A 24,374-nucleotide genomic window follows, 5' to 3' on the forward strand; every position below is an offset into this window, starting at 1 on the left:
TAGTTTCAATACCTGAGAGATATGAAGCAACCATTGCTTCCTTAGAAAATACTAAAGACGTATCAAAACTCAGGGTGATAGAAGTGGTTAGTGCTTTGTAAGCATAAGAGCAGAGGAGGTTGATAAGACAAGAAGGAAGCATTGAGGGGGCATTGAAAGCTAGAGTGCAACAGGGAGAAGGTGGAAGAGAAAAGAAAGGAAATGGCAGCAATAGTTCAGAGTCTGCTGCAAAGGATGCTAGTAGTACATGCAAGCACTGTGGGAAGTAGAATCATCCGCATTTCAGATGCTAGAGAAGGCTAGATGTGAAGTGTAGAAAATGTCATTTATTGGGGCACATTGAACGATTCTTTAAGGAAACAAAAACTCAATAGCAAGAAGGAGCACATATTGTAGCACAGCAAGAAGAAGATCAACTCTTTATGGCCACTTATTTCTCATCAATCACTCAATGTGATGGTTAGTTGGTTAATAGTGGGTGTACCAATCACATGACAAATGACAATGAGTTGTTCAAAGACCTTGACAAGTCATTCAAGTCATTGGTGAAGATAGGAAACGGTGAGTATCTAGAAGTAAAGAGGAAGGGCACAGTGTCAATAGAGAGCTGTGTTGGAACCAAGTTGATTACTGAAGTGTTGTTTTTCCCTAAAATTGATCAAAACTTGTTAAGCGTTGGTCAATTAGTAGATAAGGGATTCAATGTCTTGTTTGAAGAAGGAAAGTTCATTTCTGATTCCAATGGGAATGAGTTGTTCGAAATAAAGATGCAGCACAAGAGCTTCTCGTTGAATCCACTCGAGAAGGAGCAGATAGCTTTCAAGTGTACTGAGTTATGGCACAAGAGGTTGGGACATTTTCATCAAAAAGGGTATGCACAAGTTTGGGGAATTGATTTTTCTTAGACTTTTGCACCAGTTGCAAGAATGGACACAATCAGGTTGCTGTTGGTTGTGTTAGCCTAGCATGGATGGAAGGTGTATCAGCTAGATGTGAAGTCAGCATTTCTAAATGGAGTGTTAAAAGAAGATATCTATGTTGAACAACCAGACGAATTCATCATATACCAAGACAAGAGCAGAAGGTTTATTTGTTAAAGAAGACTCTCTATGAGTTGAAGCAAGCTCCTAGGGCATGGTACAGCAAGATGGATGATCACTTGCTGAACCTGGGTTTTGTGTGAGTCGTTTTCAAGCTCTTAGGAGCAAGTTAGGTGTTTGCAGTATTTGAGTTAGGAGAATATTAGTAACTCAAAACTGCAAATTAGTTTTTGAGTTGGTCTAGTCAATTCTTAGTTTCTAGAAATTAGTTGAAGTTATTTTTAGTTATGGTCAAGTCTAAGTTCTTATTCTTGCAGAGTTAGTTGCTAACATTGTGGAGTTAGTGGGATTAGTTGCTAACATTGTGGAATCTATTTTTAGACTTATATGTATTTATATGGAGTTTTCTAGAATGAAATTAACACACTTCCCATTTTTCTCATTTCCCTCTCATTAGTTAAAACAACATTTATTAATATAAAAGAAAGTCTTTTTAATTATTAAAATAACTATCTGGCATAGTAGTAGAATGCTTCATCACCTCCATAGTTCCAAGTTCAAATTCACCCACGTAAGTCATAATCAACTGAAGTACGTTCTTATTAGGGATAGAAAACCTTCACTTACTGGGTTAATACTAAGATGAAATAGATTTTAAGTAAGAAGTTAAAATTTATTAGATAGAGGAATAAAAATTAAAGCATTAATGAAGTTTCACATATACCATTTGATCGAAGATTTCTACCCACCCACAACACACATACAAAGCTCAATTCGTTCAACCCAACATTTCAAAATCTTCCCCCCAAATTGTATACATCGCATCCAATTTCAACAAGGCATCACCCACTCACTCTAGAAGAAAACCATTGCAATACAAAGTTTTAGAACGCTCTCGGCTTAGCAACAATGGTGGAGTGCTTCAAAATGTGCAAACTAAATTGCCCACCTTTCTCTGAAGTATCCAACTTAGACTGTCCAGGGGGAGGAAGCAGCTCAAAGTTTTGAACCAAACGCCCAATTGTAATACCAAGAATAGGCAAAGCCAAGATGATTCCAGGGCAGCTCCTTCGCCCGACCCCGAAAGGCAAGTATCGAAAATCGTTGCCATTGGCTTCAACCTTTGATTCCTCCTCTAAGAACCTCTCAGGGCGGAACTCTTCTGGGTTCTTCCAGTTGGCTGGGTTGTTGGCTAGCCACCAGGCATTGACTAGGATCTTGCTCTCGGCCGGAATGTCGTAGCCACCGAGCTTGGCGTCGTGGAGGTTCATGTGGGGTACGAGTAAAGGGATGGCCATACGAAGACGGAGAGTTTCCTTGACCACGGCTTGGAGGTAAGGGAGCTTGTGAGTGTCCGGCTCGGTGATTGGAACACCAGGTCCAAGGACAGTGTCGAGCTCATTCCTCAACTTTCTTTGGATTTCTTGGTGGTTCACTAGCTCAGCAATTCCCCATTCAATTGACCATAATGTTGTTTCAATTGCTGTTCAGTAATATAAAACCATAAACCCATAATCAGTAACTGTCATAATACTTTGTTTCTCATTCATATTTTAGATTTAAAATGAAACCAATTTTTCAGGGCACGAGAATTGTTGTCTATTTATTTGCCATAAGAAACCAATAGTTATTATTGGTCACAAATTGAGTTGTCGAACACTTTAAAGAGGAGTCGAAAATATAGTAATTAAAACTATTAGGAGATAGAACAAAATGTAAAAGAAATTTATAGATGTAGTAAAACTTAGATTCAATTCTTGGAATCTAATAAAAATTCATATCATTCGTAGAAATCTATCGACGATAGTGGAAGTCTATGAACTTAAAATCTATCACTAATAGATTCTATTATATTTGTAATTTCTTAAAAATGATGCTCTACGCTAAATTATCCTAATTGCCTAATTTTTTTTTAAAATAATAATAGAAATGGTTCAAATACTCACAAAAATGAAAATGAGTGATTGTCTTTCATATAAAGTGAATATTTTAATCTATAAAAGCGCTAAACACATGCTTTAGCCTTAAATTCCTAAATTCAGGAAAAAAATAAAAAAGGAAAAAAGGAAAAAGCCCATATGTCCATCCAACTAGGGATGTAAAGATAAGCACAAATAGGGATGGATATCGCTATCCCGTGACCAACACTAAGTCCTTTATTTTATTATTACTATTATTTATCTATTTATTTATTTTAAAATCTACTTTTGGGTTTTAGTTCATACCAAGATGTTTATTTTAATCCCTTTTTAAAAAAGTGACCATTTCCGAAATGTAAATGTATTACTAAAATGATTATCATTTAATTAAAATACAAGAATAACAAAATAGGATAATTATAATTGATATCATTTTTAGTGATAATAATAAGTGTATAATAATATTTTTAAAAATTATAAATAAAGTAAAATCTATCAATTATATCGTCTATCGTTGATGGACTATTACCAATAATATGGTTTTTCAGTTGATAAATTATCTAAATTTTGTTATATATGTAATTTCTATGCATTATGCTATATCTACTAATAATTTAGGCTTGATTACTATATTTGCAATGGTCCTTAAAAAATATACATAGTAAAATGAACCAAAATAAAAAAAAATACAATAATTAAATAACATTTTGCAAATAGTTACCCATCAATATTAATGGATGGAGTCGTATTCACTACTCATATAGCATAAAAGCATGAAAATGCGATAATACCCTTACTCATGAGAAGGTCAATTTGGAAAGTTTGAACACAAGTGGTAGGTTTCTTCTAAAGGTTAGTTTTGAAAAGAAACAAAAAAACTGATTACCACCTACAACTTAGCTATACCCATCTTTATAAAGTCAATTGCACATATACAAAAATTTTGTCAAAATCTATCATGTGGTAGTTTTTTTTTTTAGAACTCGATTATTTTAGAATGAATGGAATTAACACCTAATTATTTTTAGTACAAATAGAAGTGAAAGATTTGATCGACAGATCTCTTGATCCTCGACATAATACTAATATAATTAAACTAGTTAGTACATCTAATCAGAAGTTTAATACAGAATAATCATAAAAATTCAAAGAATTTAACCACCGATTTAATTATTCTAATCTATTACGCTATCCAAAGTTAGTTGAGCAGCTACTAAACCCAAGGAAAATAGAGTTTAATAGACTTGTGAATTTACCTGCCACATTGATATTCTCGACAATGTAAAGCACATTATCTTCGTTAATTTCTCCCTTCTGTTGCGCATCCAATATATGATCAATCGCACATTTCAATCCCTCGTTCGTCGTGCTCTTCGTATTCGCCAGTTTCCTGTTCAAAATTTTTCATAAGTTTTCAGTAAAATTATCAACAATTAACACACAAAACAGAACAGATGAACTAAATTGATTTCGATTTTAGATCCAGTTGATTTCCAACTCACTTCCTCTCCTCGACGAAGTAATCCTTGAATAGTTTCAGCCTCGTTTCCTTAACTTCCTTGCAGATTTTGAGATATCCTCTCAAGAACGGCCTTAAGATCGGGATGAAATCGCCATAGTTGTATTCGAAGCTTTGCGCCAATCGGCTTCTCTCTCCGTTCAGAGCCCTAAGTTTGTGAAACAGAGGATCATCTTCACTCTCGAATCTTCTGTCGAACATAATCCTGTACATGTTATTGTACATCATAAGCTGTAACCGCCGTCGGAGTACGACTCCAGTCGTCGCCGATTCTGGATTCTTCTTCACATCATCCACCACACTTTGAGCTTCGTACTCCCATCCCTGACGGTATTGCTGGACTACTTTGTTAGTGAAAAACGGAACCGTCATGATTCGTCTCATTTTCCTCCAGTGCTCGCCATAGACAGTAAAAACCATATCCTGACCTTTTCCGGTGAAGATATCGAAGACGACGTTTCTGGTTCGAGATCCGAACTCGACTCCCTGCGTGTGGAGTACTTCCTTGGCCAATTCCGGCGAGGAAACGACGACGAGGTTCCTCTGTCCCATCCGAAGCAAGAAAATATCGCCGAATTTCTTGGCGAGATCTGTGAGGTTGCGGTGGTTCAAGTCATCGCCGACTTGGAGCCAGTTACCGAAGATCGGCACCGGTAAAGGACCTGGCGGAAGCTTGAAACGCTTGCCGCGAAACTTGGAAATGGCGATGGCGAGAACGACGGCGAGGAAGAGGCCGATGAGAGTCTTCTCCAGGAGGAGGAGATCCATGGCGGAGAAGAAAGGGATTTGAATGAAAAGCTAAAGTTGAAGTTTGTTTGATGAGAGTTGGGTAAAGGATTGGGGTTTTATAAGCAGAACTCAATTGGTGATGGTTGGAGAGACGACGATGTCTGACGGCACGGGTTAGGTGAGACTTGTGGCGAACCTTTGATTAACACTTCCTCTCTCACGTTATATCTAACGCCGTTCACAATTATTATATATATACCTTTTTCTTATTTCATATACATATTCTGAGAGGCTCTTTGAAACACGTGAATGTGGCTTGGAAGAGACCGTGTGTTTAGTTTAATTTTTAAGCTTTTAATTTAGAAAAATGTAAATAAAATGATTTTTTTTTTATTTAATCAATGTTAAAATATAAAGCAACACTAACTAATTTAGAAAGTTATCAACAAATTCACGTAAATGTATAAATTATAATTTTTTTAAAATTATATTGAAATATATAAATTGTAAATATGTACCGCTAGAGTAAGGATCTAAAATGGTCCAAGGATTTCTTAGGAATTTTTAAGATAAGAATAAGCACATAAATATCTAGAATCCAATAACAACTTAAAAATTCACATTATACATTAAATAATTTATCGTGTTTATTAATAGTGAATTTTTCTTTTTCTATTATAAAAAAATTAAACTTGCAATTTTATTTTCAATAAATTCATAAATGGTAAAAGTTGCAGAATAGATAAAAAAAAAAAAAAATTATTAGACACAAAATTAAAAGATTGTTTGATCATCTTTCTTCAAGGAAGAAGCGAATGATAATCCACTTGAATTCGAGACAACTGTTCGAAATCTTAGCGGAAAACTGGATTTTTTTCTCATGTTTGCTTTTCGTGAAAAAATGGTTCATTAAATACAAAATCAAAAGTTTAATAATTTACAATACCCTTTTTAAAAGCTGCTGAACTTTTTTTAAGTTCAAAATATGCAGGGGAAGATTTGAACATACAACCTATTGAATGATAGTTCATATTTTATATTGGCTGAGCTCGTTTATTGACTCATTATATACAAATTGAAGGTTCATCTATTAGAAACTAAAGTTCAAAAACTTATTTGATACATTGAAAATACAGGGACTAAACTTGTAATTTAAACTTACAAGTCATATATTTTGGAATTTATTAAATATGGGATGAAGTCATTAACGTGATCAAGCAATTATGATATTATCCATACTTAGATTAGATGTTCAAATCTTCACTTGTACTAATTTTAGAGTATAAATTTAAATTCAGTTTTAGTGTATAAATTTAAATTCAGTCCTAAATGAAGGAAGTGTCATAACACGATTGAACTTCTCTTGCATTGATACTTTTTAAAACACCATGTTGGTCATGTATTTTGGAATTTATCTAATTTTAATCATTATATTTTCAAATGTCTAATTTCAATTAAGATCAAATAATTTTAAAACTGTGTACTAAAATATTATTTTAATTGATAAACAAACTTAACACAATTAATATCAAACATGCACTATCAATTTCAAAATTAGATGTTTCATATTTCTCTTCGTCCAAATAAATATATAAAAGTAATAAAAATAAATTATGATTATCACAAGAACAGTCATTATTTACTTATTTTTTGGGAAAAAAAGTAAAAATAAAAAATAATAACATTTTTTAATTTAGCAAGGTCGAGGGGGTAGGTGGGCGGTTCGGTGTGGAGAATGTGTCAAATGATGGCCAGAATCTTATGTATCAGCCGTCATAATTTTCTTGGATCCCAACTCTTCAGATCTCGCCACGTCTTAATCTTTCATCATCGTCCCGTTCACATTTCTTCTGATTTACAGTTGTAAGGGCTGTTATACGGTAACGACCGCAGTTGATTACTATTATAGGAATGTACATGAGTTGAGTTAGGCCGAAAGTGTTTTTTGGACCTACCCATGGGTTGGCAACCTAAAGAACCCAAATAAAGACACTAACCCAATCCAACTCAAAATTTGGGTTGTCGGGTTATAACTTTTTTTTTCTTTTTAATTAAAAATATGCAAATTTATATACAACACATGACTAATAACTAAAATCTCATCAAATCCAAATGCTAAATATCAAATATCTAAGGTATTTATTGCAAACTTTAAATAAAGACAAATATATTAACAATTTTAAAAGAAAAATATTTAAAACTCACAAATTAATCAATACAAAGTAATCAAATTTTAAAAAAAGAGAAATATATAAAATTTATTTTATCTATATATATAATTCGGGTTGGATTTGGTCAATCCAAATTTTTTTAGTCAACCCACAACCCAACCCAACAAAAATAGAAAAAGTTTATCCCAACCCAACCCAAAAACAAAACTAACCCAACCTTTATATTTTGGGTTAGGTAATTCGAGTTGTCGGGTTATTTGAACACTCCTAATTATTATCAGGACAAATACTAATTTAGACCTTAAACTTTAGAGATTGTATCAATTTAAACTCTAAACTAAGAATGTATCAATTTAAACCTTAAACTTTGGAGACTGTATCAATTTAAACCATAAACTTTGAAATTTGTATCAATTTAAACTTCAAACTAATAATTATATGAATTTAAACTATGAACTTTCATAAATATATATATTTATATCTTAAAATTTATAAGTGTATCTATATAAAATATGATAGAGAGTTTAAATTAATATAATTATGAAAGTTCTGAATTTAAATTGATGCATTTATAAAAATTCAGGGTTTAAATTGATATAATTATTAGTTTGAGATTTAAATTGATACAATCTTCAAAGTTTAGGACTTAAATTGATACAATTATTAATTTAGAGTTTAAATTGATAAAATACCTAAAATTTAAAGATATAAATTGATATTTACTCTTATTATTTTATATTTTTGAGATACACAATTTGCGTCGTTAAAAATATAAACTATACTTTGTTTCTTGTAAGACAAAACACTTCGATCGGAGGGAAATTTTATTGTGTTTGCTGTAGCGTGTAGCTATTATTCCTTAGATATCGAATTCAATATAAAAAATTCCTTTGCAAATATTACAATATACAGATTAAAAGGTGACGTGGCAATTTATTATTTATGCATATTCACGCTTTGTCAGAATACGAGGGTAAAACTTTTCATCCATCATTCAAAATATTTTTTTAAAAAAAATAAAAACTTGACGTTGATTGAGAGTTCAGATTCTATTTTATATTTTTGGATCTATTGAATTGAGCAAATATGTTTTTCACAGATGATCCATATTTTATATCTGAAAATTGTTTTCGAATTCTATGATTTAAACCATATAAATTTTGAAAATAACATTTTTATATTTTTATTATATCTAAATTTTGAATTTTAAAAAGAAAAATTATATTAAATAAAAATAAATATATTTAGAAATACAATATGTCAGGTTATAAACTCAGTTCATTCTTATTTAAAAAATGTAATATATATTATTTAATATATTAAAAATTATATATTATTATCAAATAATAATTATATTGTTTCTTTTAACATAAATCATATTCGTAAATAAATTAATAAAAGTTTATTATCAACTAAATATTAATGAGTAACACAACTAGTTTTATGTAGTATCAAACACATTCTAAACCATCGTTTAAATTATAATTTATTTTCTGAATCTACAACCAAACACATATATGAAAACATGAAATATAATTATTTTTTCATGGAATCCCTTGATTTCAAATTTTTATTTTCAAATTCTCTATTAAATAGGCCCTTAAATTTGGTGGCATGGAGATGGGGCGTGGAATATAATTCCACTTTCAATTTTTTTTTTTTTAATGGATTTCAATTTCTCGACCTCTCGCCTTGTCGTCACTAGACCTCTAGCTTGGTTTTTCATCCTTTCTCTTTTCTCCTTTTTCTATTTGGTTGATTTGGTTAGGTTAAGATACGTTGAGATTGATGATTTTGGATATCTGTTGGGAATCGATGGATTTGTAAAACAACTATATTTTTCTAATAAGTTTCAAATTTATTGTATAACTATACTATGTTTTTTTTAAAAAAAAAAATAATAGTAATAAAAAATAATGCATTGTTAGAGAGTTTATGTGCAATTGAGCGAGAGTGGTCTCCTAAATAAATCATTCTATTGAATTAGAATCGGATATGTTGGAGGTCATTAGGTTCTTAAATAGTGAGAACACTTCATTAATATTGTTAATATGGTCCTCATTTTTGTTGCAAACATTGTTAATATTGTTCGTTTTTGTCACATCCCTACGGAGGAGAATAATGCTGCTCTTGCCATCACAACTTTGGCTTTTGGTCTAGATTACTCTTTGATTTGGAAAGATGCATTATAAGTAGTGTTATTTCTCTCCTTTTCAGTGTTTCTTCTGTTTGCTTCAATAACGATAACAATAATAATACAGTATCAAATATATATTAATTTATTATATAAATTCTATAATATATTCAACTAACCTAATATTATGTTTTAGCAATCTAAAGAAGTTTCCATTTCGAATTTTTTTCACCTCCAATATATTAAAAAGGGAATTCTAAATAGAGAAATTGCATCTCTATAAGCTAGAGATCATTAAATCGACACCTTCATAAAAATTTTGACCTAAAAAAACCACACAAACCAAAATCAATATGATTTTCTTAAAAGAAATGTATTACACCACTTAAAACTTATCATTTAACCATCCAACCATTTTTAAATCTTTAGTAAAAATTGAAGATCAAATATTCATCCAACATACATCTTAAATTTGAGAAGTAAAAGTGTATATATTTATAACGAAATAAGTACCACAAGACACAATTTTTAAATGGTATTAATTTGAGAAATACTAAATAGACCATAATGAAATTTTGAGTATTACTTTAATATAACTCTTTATATGATTAATTAGAAGGCTAAAGATTATTGAGTAGCGATGGTTAATGATGAAAATTGCATTAATTCAAATCATATTTTAGTCTTACACTTTGATGGGAATTTTGACTTTATATTCTTAAATATATTGTTTTATTTCCTAAATAAAATATTGTTTTTTTATGAGTTTTTAAAATTATTTATTCATTATTTTTTTGGTTCGTGAAGTGGAAAATTTCTAACCACTAATATTTTATATGCATGATTGAGCTCAAGTTAGCAATATTAAATGGAATGTAAAGAGAAATTCTTAGTTAGGTGCATTTTCAAAAATAGAAAAATAAGAAAAATTATTTATATAAAATAGTAAAATTTTAATTTTTTTTTAATAGAGACTGATATAGAGGTTGATAGAAGTTTATCAATATCTATTAGTGATGGAAATTAATAAAAATCTATTATTGATAGACATTAATAGAAGTCTATCAGTGTCTATCAATATTTTTTTGTTATTTCTATAAATAGTTTGACATTTTTTCTAACTGCGAAAATTTTTCATTTTAGTTATCTTATTAATAAATTTAAATTAATAGACAGTGACTTATTAAGTTTTTAAAATAGATAGGATTTTATGTTAGATAATTGACAAAATACAAGTTGAAATTTCAAATTGTCTATAAAATCTTTGTATTGATTAGTACGGAAGAAAAATAAAGTTTATTATAGAGTCGTTTGAAGATTCGTCATCAACTATTATATTGTCATTGATGAAGTTCTCATGATTTTTTTTTTTCAATGCATAATTTTAACGTTGGGCTACGTAAATTTACAAGTTGGGTATAATTTTAGATGTATGTTAGAGTAGACATAACTTAACTAGATATACATTAAAACGAGTATAAATTAATTGTTGCGCATGCGTGTATGTGATAATTGAACTATGAACATTTTAAGGTGATAATTAGTATCATGATCCATTAAACTATATTCAAATAAAAAAATAATAATATTTTCATTTATTTTTCATTGCAGATATGTTGAAAAGAGAAAAAAAAAAATCAAATTGAACTTAGTTAAATGATAATTGACACGAACTTCATTTTTCCTAAAAGTTGAAGGTTCAATTTTTCATACTCACAATTATTGTACTAAACAAAGAAAGAAAAAAATAAGATTTATTAGACAGGTTATAAAACGAAATTTATGACCACCTTTTTTAGCACTAAATTAAAAACATAATACATATATATATATATATAATATCAACATAACTTAATAGTTAAAGTTGGAATCATCCCCTTCTAAAAGTTTTTTTCTTTTGAAAAAAAGTCTTACTATTTATATATTTCAAGTTTAAAAAAATATTTCTTACAATTCAATTTAAACACATGTTCTACCAAATTAATTGGTATGTCAATTTTGTGAAGCAAATATTTATTTATTTATTTATTTTAAGAGCAAAATTGAATTGTGTCATTTACAGCCGTAGGATTGTGAAGCACTTTAATGACGTCATTATTATAATTTTCAGTGATATAAAAAAAGGATATTATTTCATTTGACTATTACTTAATCTGGTCAAAGGTCACCTAACCTAATTGAAAATTTTGTATATTTGATTAAATTAATTATTACAATTCAAAACTGAACGCCCGCTTTTTGGAGGTGCAGAAATTCTCCATGAAGCGAAAACGACATTTTTTTAATACCCAAAAGAGAAGTTTATTATTTTATTTGACGATTTTATTCATTTTTCTTCTTTTTATATAATTAATTTTTAGTTCAAATCATTATTTTATAATTGAATTATTATATACTTTCTATTTCTATTTAATGATATCCCAATTCCCAACCACTTGCCATATATATATTTATATATACACCTTATTCCTCTTATCATCATTACTCGATTTTGAGATAAAATCTTCTATTTTCAAAATTATCTCTCAATAAATATATATATATATATTATTACTTTAATTATGAAAATATTTCATTACTTATATGCTAAAATTTGATTGAAAATCATTTTTGGTTCTTCAACTTTCTTGAAGGTAATAATTTAGTCCATAAATTCTAGTTTGTAACGATTTAGTCCATGTATTTTCAGTTTTGTAACAATTAATCTCATAATTTTAGTATATAACAATTTAGTTCTTGTACTTTCAAAATTGTAATAATTTAGTCCCACTTCCCTCCTCATTTCATCGAGTGGTCGTGCTAGAAATAGAAACAATCATAGATAATTATGAGATGATATCCTTCCGAATGGGATAAGATAATTCGTACTATTATTTACTATTTTTTTATTTAATTGAATAAATAATTGAAAAATAAAACAGTAAGTACAAAAATGAGTAATAATCCCCAATAAAAACTGGTACGATTCAATTCAATATTTTGTTCGTTTGGATTTGATTGTATCATAGCTCTATAATTTGGATTAGGTTTATCGTTGGATGAATTGCATTGCTAATATTGACCCTAAAAAAGAAACGGTAGGTACAACTAGTCCATGAACAGCAAACCATTGCATTGTAAAAATAGGATAAGTTTTATCGATAGTTATTTGGTCCTCCTAAAAAGATCTACGAAATTCATCGAGTTGTTCCAAAGAATCAAAACGGCCAGTTATTAATGGAATTCCTTGTCGGCTCTCTATAAAATACTTATTTGGATGAGGGCTTCCAAAAACATCGTAAGCTAAACCCGTGCTGACTAATAACCAACCTGCAATGAATAGAGAAGGTATAGTAATGCTATGAATGACCCAGTATCGAATATTGGTGATAATATCATCAAAAGAACGTTCTCCTGTGCTTCCAGACATGTTGAGCTCCACATATTCTTGTACAGTCAAAAGGGGATTGATTCCATAAAATATGAGATCAGTAAATGAAAATTAACCAAAATTATATCTTTGTAAGGTCGTCAATATTGTACTAAAGGTGTTTTTAGAGTATACTGAATCAATATAGCTATCCTTCTTCTGATGCAACAACGCAATTTCACAATAAGTATCGAAATGAAATACTAAATAATATAATTTATTTCTTCTCTTCTTGGTGCTTGTCGATGTAGAATCATGTACCATTAATTCAATAGATAATTTTGAAAATTCTTGTCTGTAGTATTAAGGGTTCTCTTGGTTATTAGCTTCAGGCTAGAAAGTGAAGATTGTGTAAAATGTGAATCCGACTGGTTGGTTTATAATAATTCAGGAAGCAGATCTTATAGTCCCAAAATTCAATTAAATTAGACGTGAAATCTAGAAATATTTCTTTTGTGTTTGTAGTTATATTTTTGTTTGATTTTTTTTTTTTAATTTTAAGGAATTGGTTAGTCGTCCAGTAACAAGTAACAGTAGTACATAGGATTCGATGAACAAAAGAGAACAATGAATAGAATAATAATAAATATTCGTAATGCACATATTATTGTTGTTATATTAGACTTAAAGGATCGTTCTTCACCTAATAAGAAGAATGGTTTTAATATGGAAAGAATAAATGAAGAACCTAGTTTCGAGCAAACTGATCGCGCAATACTTTTTTCTTTTTATTCAAGATTTTATGGGAATGAACCAACTACAGAAAATCTAATTAGTTGGAATCAATTTAAATAAAGGGCATTATAAGGTCATTCATTCTTCAGTGATTCAAAGAATATTTCATTTTTGGAATCAAGTTACACAATATAGTTTATTTTGATTTTATTATATATTTTATATATTATATATATAACAAATATAGAAGATCAAATAGTAAACCGAAACTCTTTATTAAAAATTTAATGAGACATTGAAACGATGACATTAGTTGATTAAGTTAAACTCTTATCATTATTTCTACAATAGTGACTAAATTATTATAAATTTTAAAGTATAAAGACTAAATTGTTATATAGCAAAGTTCAGAGACTAAATTGTTATAAAATCTAAAGTATATAAACTAAATCGTTACAAACTAAAGTTGAGAGACCAAATTACTATTTTTATGAAAGTTTGGGGACTAAAAATGATTTTTTAACGTTTAAATAATTATAAAATGAGCCTAACTCAACTGCTATAAAACATTTATTATCAACCTCATCCCATATATGGTCAAAAAGAAAAAAGAAAAAAAAAAAGTCACGATCACATTTGAGAAAATGAAAAGATGGAGTTTTATATTGGGTTTCTTAATGATAATATATCTTGAGAAATGTTAAAATTATAACATTTGACTTCAAATTTTCAAATGTTTGAATCTACTTAATTTCTTAACCTTTTTGTATTTAATTCAACAATATCTAGGGTTGGAGATTCAAAGCTATGACTAATTGACCGATCTATATGTTTATTATGTCAATTGAGTTATTCTATTTTGACCTTTAATTTATTAACATGCATGCTTATTCAATTCAATTTGAGTTTTTTTTTTTTTTTTTTGCCAAAATAGCACTTTGGGTCCTTAAATAATCTGGTCCTTTACACTCTAATACTTATGTCTTATTTAATAATCATTTAGTTTTTAAAGCTTACAAATACATTTTCTACCTCTAAATTTCATATTTTTTTTAGTTACATTTCATAAATATTTTTAAAAATCTAGGCAAGCTTTGAAAACTTAAAAAAAGAAAAAAAAAAGAAAAAAAAAAAGAGGTTTTTTGAAAACTAGTTTTGTTTTTTAAATTTGGCTAAGAATTTCACTTGTTTACTTAAAAAAGATTTAAAACAAAGAGATTGAGAGAAAGTAGACTTAATTATCAAAAACCAAAAAAACAAAAAATTAAATAGTTATCAAACATGGTCTTAACTTTTGTACTTCTAAATTTGTAACGGGAAAAAACTGTATAATATATTTAATCTCTATCATGTGTAATTTTTTTTTAAGGTGTAAAGACAAGATTTTCTTTTAACCCATGTAGATCAATGGACCGTCAAGAGACATTCATAAATATAGGAGTGTAATGACCATTATATAATAATAAAAAAAAAAAAAAAAGATACTTTACCATTTTTTTTTAAGCACTTTACCGATTTTTAACAATAGGAGCTATATCATTGTTCAAGCCATGAAATTCTAGCGTATCCAAATTATTGAACCCCTATGACAATTTAGCCCATGATTAAAGATAAATGAATGAACTTCATAGATAAAAAATCATAACTACAAGATGATGTTCAATACAAGCAAAAAGAGAGAAAATAAAAAAGTATGAAAAAGTCAACTAAGAAATGTTGGAAATACAACTTGATGGTGTCTTGTGGCAAGTTCTCAGTCTTCTATTCTTTCCCTAGGGTAACTCTCCTTTTTCAAGGATGAGTCATTTCTCATCACATGTTTTCATGGATTGGGAATAACCTAGAGTGCTCAAACTTCAGAGGAACTTTCGTTCTTGAAGTTGCTAACTCCCGTTGTGAGAAATTGTCTAAGGACGACTGAACTTATGGAAGAATTGTGAGTGAGACGTAGGTTGAGTGTCGATGGAGAGTTGATGTTTGAAATGGAAGGCTCCTCCTTCTTTTATAGGCTCCAAATTGTTTGAGGAGGGTCGAAAATCATGCTCAACACTTTTGCCAAGCAATTTCGGCGTTGAATAACAGATTGGGACGAGAAATAGAAACCTCTAGTGATTGGATAAAAATATGGACAATTAGGACTTCCTGATGCAGCTGTAGTGACTTTAGATAATGTGAGTGCATTGAATAAATTTCTTCCAATCAATCAAAATTACATGCAAAAGTTCATAAAGTCGACTCAAATCAGTAAAAATCCACTTTTAAAATGAATGGGACCCTCATAAGGTCATTTTATTAATTTAAGACTAATTATAGGAGGAAACACATGTAAATGTCCACTTTTCCTAAGTAAAAGCATGGAAATATTAACCAAAAACATGCATTTCATGATATGTATCAACATCATATTTATGTTTATGTGTGTTTTTGTTAAGAAACAAGTACTTCTCATTTAAGTATAGCAATATATTTTACCATGGTAATTGAGAGATTCAAACTTAACTATGACTAAATCGATAGCTTTCTTATTAAAACTTAAACATCGTATTTGTATTTGTGTTTGATTTGATCATCTCTATAAAGATCATGTTAATTAAATTAATTAATAATACAAAAATCTAAAGCAACCAGGTTACAGTGAATTATGTTGGGGGAAAAAACTTTATTTGAGATTTTGTATCAGCATAAATTTAGATAACGTCAATGGCTGCCCCAAGCAAGGCCCAAGCCTAGGGCACCCTTGGAGTATGCATAGGGGGGCTTGGACATCCTTAAGGAAAAAAAGTCAAAGCCTCGAACGATGGGTTAGGGATTGATCTTTTGTGTATGAGTGATAAAAATGTGAATAAATATGGTTTAAGTGCAAGCATACACTGTCGAAGAAGTAATAAATTTTAGAGTACTCCACGAGTTGAACCCACAAGACTAGTTCCAATTTTAATTCTATTAAGACAATGAATCAATGTAACTAAAGGTAACCAAATGTGTGAATATCTAAAAACAGTAAACAAGAGTAGATGAGTAAGGGTGTAACACTGTTTCAACCAATCAAACAATGTGCCTTGGGCAATGTAGTCGCATTATACCTGGACACTGACTTAGTCATGGATAGAAAACTCCTCTTATTTAGTCTTGTGTCAAATTTCTTTAGGAGTTCCAAGTAATTAATTCCTATATTTATGGTTAGCTAGATCTTAGATTAATTTACATGCAATTTCTTTATCTTATAGTGCCCTTTATTTCTAAGGCTACATGACAGTCCTATTTCTAGCTCTTAGTTCTATATCCTAACTTTCTTAGCATTAAAACTCCACTAGATTGCTAAATTAATCACCAATTTAACTTAACAACTTTTATCTTTAACTTGAACAAAGGAAATGCACAAGTCAAAGCGTGTTAGTTTCAACAAACATGTAGCGGAAGAAAATAAAATTATTAAGCACTCTAATTGAGCTTCAAATTAAGCATGTTCATCAAATGAAAAGAGAATTTCAGAAATACCTGTGAAGATCTTCTTCTTCCTTCAAATTCAACTGCAATCTACTCCTCCACTGGTCGTGAACTATCAGAAGATCCTCCCTACTATTCAATAAGAACCTTAGATTGAGTTATGAGACTCAAAACAAGCCGAATCAAAGGGAATTTAGGAGGATAAGGTGACTGCTTTTCCAGAAATTGAAGAACCTTTCTTCAATTGAATTTCTCAGCAAAAAACATTTTTTCATACCTCTTTCCAGCTAAAATTTTGTGTGTTTTATGTAGAAATACCATGCAATCAGATTGCATCTTCAATCCACACCTTCTACTAGCAGATTGGAGTGGAATTTTGAGTTGGAAGGAAAAATAAGGTGCTTCTTCCTAAAGTCGGAAAATCCCACTTTTTAGAATTTTCAAATTTCAGAATTTTCTTTTAATTTTGAAAACTATTTTCAAAAACAAAATTCAATTTTAAGTTCTAGTTCTTTAATCAAACTGAAAAATGTTAATTTTACCAAAAATTAATTCAGTTAATTAAATTTTTTTAATAAAATTAATAATTAATTCTATTAATTTAATATCAAATATTAAATTATTTTAACACCAATTCTACCATCATGAATTTCTATTCATGAAATTAATATTTAAATTATATTTAAATATTAATCAATTCTCCAAATCCTTTTAATTCTGTAATTAAACGTGTAATTATATCGCATATAATTACTAATTCCCTTAATTCAAATTTGAACGTTTCAAATTAACGCATCACGCTTATTCTGTTTGTGAGTTAGTAGGGGGACCTAATGGACCTATCAATTATGGGCTCCAACGATCCGAGATTAATTGGTTAAACTCTCTAAATTGAATTAATCCTCATTCGTTAACCACCAGGTCACTCCACTAAAACCTAGTAGTTGCACTCCCCCCACTATAGATATATTGTGTCCACTCGATATAACCATGATTAGTAAGTTAACTCTTCATAAGTTGTTCGTAATAACGACTGGGTCAATAGTTGTTTTACCCCTGAGATTACCTCTTGTTCCTTAAGTCCCACTGATCCTCTAATGAATAATTGGTTTGAGATCTAATCATCAAACCGAGTCCCTCTCGGGCCAATGAGAGGGTGAGACCTCTTGTTTAATACATGGAGTCAACACTTAAGGGAACAACCTTTCTAGTAACTCTAAAAGCGGGTAGGAGTGAATTCTATCTTGCACCCTATGTCCCCAGCTATCTACCCGGTCTTACCCCTAAAATGAGAGGCTTATTGAACTAGCACTGTTGAGGCAACTCTTATCCATAAAAATCTAAGGATAATCATGAATAAGCAGGAGTTCGTAGTTAGCTGAGGATTAAGGTTAAGTTACTTAGGTCATCGTTTTGAAATAGTCAGTCTTTAAACAATAAACAACGTTATAAAGTAAAAGCGACTTATTTCTAGGTCCGATCTTATGAAAACTCATTGCACAGGATGCTTTCATTCCTCATGTCACCACATGAACGAATTAGGATCACTTCATTTGTAACACTTTACAACGATTGTAACAACTACAAAATGGGTCACATCCAATAGTATTACCAGAATAAGGTACCCAACCTTCTTCGTATACTAGACTATTTTGGCTATTTACTGAACTTGATCCACTCTTATGTCTCCACACAAAGTTCAAGTATTCATATAATAGCAATGGATCTTTAAGTTTATTGGATTTAATCTTAACAAGTGCAATTTATATATTCAACAACTTTATTGAATAAACGTCAATAACACATTTATTGATAATAGAATATGTTTCTTGTTTACAAACTACGAGTTATAGGACATAAAACTCAACAAAGTGATATGAAGTTTAAGCATTGTCCAAGTAAAAAACCCTAGGGTATCCACATTGCTGAAGCCCTTAGAGAATTTAGCTCATGATTAAGAATAAATGGATGGATTCCATTAGAGCAACAACTATGATTATAAGATGAATGTCCAATCAATGAAAAAAAAAGAGAAAATAAAAATATACATAAATGAACTAAAGAAATGTTGGAAATACAATATAATGATGTCTTGAGACAATTTTTCACTCTCCTAATCTTTTCCTAGGGCGATTCTTCTTTTTCAAGGATGAATTCTATCTTTTCACATGTTTTCACAGGGTAGGGATGACCTAGAGCTCTCAAACTTCACATGAACTTTTGTCCTTAATGCTTTCTGATTGGAAAGGGTGAGATTTTGTCCAAGGAGGCCGAATTTCGTGATGGGATCGTTAATGCTTGAAAGAGGAGACTTCCCGTCCTTTTATACACCCAAATCGGTTGTAGAAGGGCCGAATAGGTACTTCAGAGGTTTACTAGGCAATTCCAACGTTGAAAAACAGTTCTGGACTGTGAGAATAACAACTATGAATAGCTGGTTAAAATTTCGAAAATTATGATATACAGCCACAGTGACTTCAGGCGAGACGCACGCATCGACACAATTTCTTCAAATTAGTCAAAATTTCTTGTAAAAGTTCATAAAGTCAACTAAAATTAGTAAAAGTCACATGTAAAAGAACATTTGACTAAGTAAAAAGTATAGAAATATCATCCTAAAACATGCATTTCACGACATGTATCAGTCAGTAAGGTTAGACCCCTTCCTATCACAAAAAGAGAAATATCCAAGTTGAGCTCAGCGAATGAAAGCCTACCACCTTGATGACTAAATCAACGTCAGTGCTGTCGATATGAAACATGTCCCAAGTGGATGTCAGATGACGGGCTCCATAAATAGTCCCTCACCACCACCTCAAGAGGTAAACAATATTTTGAGTGCTTAATCAAACTAAGCACTTTTTGTACTAATTTAGACATTAGAGTGTGTTCGACTCGACACCACATTAATATAAATCTTCTTGCATATCGGTCCAAACGCATTTGTCAATCGAAAAGGAGCTTTAGAGATATGTGCGCAAACCTATGGTGCCAACGGTTTTGTACGTTTGTTTGATTTAATTTTAGATTTTTGTAGATTTAATTTCGTTAATGTTAAATTTACTTTGGTTAATTTTAAATTACTACATTTGATTTTAGTGTGTACATTGTATATTAGTAGAGAGGGTAAAATCTAGCCATTTAGCCTCTTTTGCAAGGAAAAACCATTTTTCAAAAACTGCTTTTTTTAATTTTAGTTATTTGTTCAATCTAAAGTTCAAAAGACTACACAAATAACCTATTAGACATTTTTAAAAAAATTGAAAATTATAGACTAAACTAATAATTTAATTATTTAGTCAGACTACAAATTTAGTCCTTAAATTTTTATATTTATGTCTAATTGATCACTAAATTTTCAAAAAATTTATAAAAGGTCCTTGAACTTTCAATCTCGTGCTAATAAGTATTTAAACTTTATTTTTTTTACCTAATAATAAGTCCCTAAACTTTCAATTTTATAACATATAGGTCCACAATATATTCAATATCTTAAAAAATAATTAATAATTGATCTATTAGATATAAAATTGAATTTTATGTATGATGAAACCCTAAAATTTCAATTATATATTAATTAAATATGTCGAATAGGTTAATGACATATATATAAAATTATAATTTTTTTTATAATCTATTGGATACAAAATTGAAAGATTAAGAATCTATTGAACACTCTTTAAAGATATAGATCTTAACCAACATAGTATGAAAAGTTTAAGAATTTTCTAGCCAGTTTTTAAGTTTAAAAATTTATTATATATAAAAAAAATTAAATGTTATTAGACACTTTTAAAAGTTTAACCCTTTGATTTTTTTAAAATTAAACTTATAAACACTTTTTTACTTTTAATTTCTTGTTTTTGTCATATACTTTTTATTAATATTTTAAAAAACTAACAAAGTTTTGAAAAAAAATAGTTTTATTATTATTTTTTTAAAAAAAATTAGCTAAAATTCAATTCTTATACTTCATAAAGTTGTAAAATATCCTAAGAAATCAAGAAAAGATAGGTTTAATTTAAAAAAAAAAATACCAAACATATCTTATATATCAAACAAACACAAATTTAGAACTCAAAATCCACTCATAGAAATCGAAAAACCCAAGTGGATAATTTTACAAAATATCTATAATAAATTTTATAGATCCGTACGTAAAAAATTTAGTATTGCCGTAACGTTTGAGATTTGTAAGGTGTATAGACCTCAAACGCTAAGTCCGTACGAAATTTCAATACTATTAATATTTTTTAAAATTGTCCACTAAAATTTTTTGAGTGGGGTCCAAATTTACGGTGATAAAAACCCGTTGGTGTACTTGACTAACAATTTTATTTTTTTTTTTTGGAGGAAAAACTAGACTTAATAATTGAAATCTAATTATTATTATTAGAAGAAAAAGAGGAGAGAGCCGTTAAGTATTTGACGACAGATTGTTTAAGATCCAAGTAATCGGGAGAAAGTCCCAAATGGGGAGTTCGGTCATCGATGACTTTAATTAGCCTACAAACGCGACTTTTTTTGTGTGCGCACTAATTTCCGATTAAATAGGGATGGAATCCAATTAAATGTTTTCTTTTTCCTTCCAATTAATGGTGACTTTGTGATAACGGCGTTGGTTACGTGTTAACTCCTTCGTCACTGAATTTCTAAATTTTACCAACATAATTCAATGGCGATTTATTTTTTTTTAAAAAAATATTCTTTTAGTCCATAGATATTGGATCTAATTTTTATTTGTTATTTGAGTTTCAAAATGTTACCGTTTTAATTTTGAGAGTTAAATTTTGTTCCAATTTGGTTCCTATAATTCAAGATTTACATGTTTAACTTTGATTTTTCGCTAAATACTCATTTTCAATATTGTCAGTTTTTAGTTTTAAGTCTATTAATTAATTTAAAAGAAATATAATTTATTAAGTTTCACTATTTTTCATCATTACTAAAATTTTATTTTATACTTATTTTAAATTAATTAATATAATTTTTTGTGGATAATTTTGAACCAGTAAAAAAATTAAGATAAAAATAAAACGAACCCGAGTTTGGTAGGCAATAGGTCTAGGTGAATTATTTTAAGTGTAGGAAGAGAAGTTAGGCCATTTGGCTCACCTGAGGTCAAGGCTGGCAAATTCTACTGTTCACACGAGATTTCTAAAGAAATTTAATTCGTGGAATTTGAACTTTGTATTTGTATTAATTTTAGTATAGTAAGTACAATCTCTAATACATAATCCTGTGATGTTTTCTCTCAAAAAGTAAACTCTAATATTAAAATTGTTGATCTTTTTGGATGATCGGCCTTTGAGCTTGATGATCTTTATAGAGTAGCTTTTGGGTTTGTTGATCAGTTTGGATCGACTTATGGCTTGTTGAACACCTTGGATCAGCTTATGGCTTGTTGATTAGCTTGTGAGTTTTTTCTTGAGTTTGAGAAGGCTGAATCTTTAGCTTGTAGGTTGTGAAGATACAGTCAATTTGTTGAAGTCTTCTAATCTTTGAAGCTTCTAATAGTCTCGATCTTTAGTTCTTTAGAACTTGAGTGCTTCAGTCTTTGGAACTTGAAAAGCCTCTATCTTCAGCATTTAGGAGCTTAAGAGCTTTGGTCTTAGAGACTTAGGAACTTCGGAGCTTGAGAACTTGAGAGCTTACGTCTTCAATTCTTTTGATCTTGAAAGTTTCAGTTTATATAGCTTGAGAGAAGTTATATTCTTCAGATCTTCAGAGTTTCAATTTTCAAAACTTCAAATCTTAAAAGAGTTTTGGCCTTCAATTCTTCTAACTCCTCCGCCCCTCCACCCCTCCACCCACACATGAAGAGATAAGGTTTTATAGAGGTTTTTCATTGGCCTTTTATATGGCCTTGAGCCTATTTGATTTTGGGCTTGAATTGGGTTGGGCCCGAACAATTTTAATTACTCGACTCGATCCAATTTATAATTTTCACAATGGACCCGAGTTTTCGTTGTGATGACGTGACAAAATTTAATTGACCGAAATTTCTTATTCAACACCTGCAATTGAGGCCTATATTTAATAGACCCTTTATCTGAAACCTCCATAGTTGGCCCCGTTCAATCCATTATATGGTCAAATTTATACAAATAACCTTGGATTATTTTTATATTCTCAATAGTATCCTTTTTATCTTTAAACTTTGAAATTTATACTAAAAACAATATTCATAAAGAGTTAATTTTTAATTAAAAATATGAAAATTGACACGATGTATAAAAATTAAAAGACATATATGACATTATTTACAATGTCATTTATGAAAGTTGTGACGACTGCTAACGTGTTAAATTGATTATATGGTTTTAAAGATATATTTTGAGATGAAATAGTAACAACCATTTTAATCTTCTTTATAGCTGTAAGGATATCATGTACATCTTCTAATTTTTGCACATGAGTTGATCCATCAATTTCTATATTTTATTTTAATAGAAAAAAATATATATTTTGGAACAATTTCAAATTCCAAATGTATTTTTAAAGAACAAATTAATTAAAGGATTATAATGAAGCTTTTCAAATGAGGATTTTTGGTAATTTAACATAATAAACAATGAAAAACAAAATATCTGAAAAACAAAAAATAAAATAAAAAACGTAATTGATGACACATAATCAATAAAGAATTTTTATTTTTGTTTTTGAGGAGAATAAAGAGATTTCATTAGTAGAATATATATGAAGAAATTCAAATCACACACCTTTTAATCATTATCTATATTATGTCAATTGAGTTATACTCACAATGGCTGTTTGAACCCCCAACTTCAAGTGGGTGGAATGGATTATTATTAGTTCACTCCATATTTGGAGCTCAAATTATAACGGTTAATATTTCTAATTATTATAACCAACAATTAACTATACCATATTAATATTTCAAATTTCTCTTTGTTACCTTGTTTACTATTTCCTACCCATCATCTCTCATCTTCATTAATTCAGGTTAAAATTGTTTGCTCCCCAAACCCACATTATTATAATCCAGATTAAAATAATTTGCACTATATACACAAACTATTAAAATTCATACAATGTAGTGAATATTAATTATAATAGCCAGCTAACCGCCCACATACCCCCTTAAGGGCGTATTTGGGGCAAATGATGGAGCTATGTACTCCATAAAATTATGAAGTACGAGTAGTTGTGAATTTCTAGAGTTCACAGTGTAAATAGTTAATAAAATATAAAATTATCATTTTTAACAATGCGATCCATAAATTTCTTAGATCAGACAAGGAGTGAAGTTCACAACTATTTATTTTTCAAATCCTTGACCTAACAAGAAGATTAGTGTATATAAAATT

General features: G+C 29.6%; 2 protein-coding genes and 1 pseudogene across 2 annotated transcripts; 1 reads left to right on the plus strand and 2 right to left on the minus strand.

Moving 5' to 3' along the window:
- The first annotated feature begins 491 nt into the window (after nucleotides 1-491).
- On the plus strand, nucleotides 492-905 carry LOC150033139 (uncharacterized). The gene has a single exon (XM_090306294.1). It carries the CDS (start codon nucleotides 492-494, stop codon nucleotides 903-905), a length of 414 nt encoding a protein of 137 aa, XP_090162420.1.
- A 787-nt stretch (nucleotides 906-1,692) lies between these two features.
- Nucleotides 1,693-5,405, minus strand: C4H (cinnamate-4-hydroxylase). The gene is made up of 3 exons (XM_039045650.2): nucleotides 4,462-5,405; nucleotides 4,216-4,349; nucleotides 1,693-2,523 (listed from the first exon to the last, which is right to left on the minus strand). The coding sequence occupies exons 1-3, from the start codon at nucleotides 5,244-5,246 to the stop codon at nucleotides 1,925-1,927; spliced, it is 1,518 nt and encodes a 505-aa protein (XP_038901578.2). The 5' UTR covers nucleotides 5,247-5,405; the 3' UTR covers nucleotides 1,693-1,924.
- A 7,135-nt stretch (nucleotides 5,406-12,540) lies between these two features.
- LOC150033140 (uncharacterized) lies at nucleotides 12,541-13,185 on the minus strand (annotated as a pseudogene).
- Nucleotides 13,186-24,374: the final 11,189 nt, after the last annotated feature.

Source organism: Benincasa hispida, chromosome 10, assembly GCF_027475165.1.
Source record: "Benincasa hispida cultivar pf3 chromosome 10, pf3_genome.v1.1, whole genome shotgun sequence".
Lineage (NCBI taxonomy): Eukaryota > Viridiplantae > Streptophyta > Magnoliopsida > Cucurbitales > Cucurbitaceae > Benincasa > Benincasa hispida.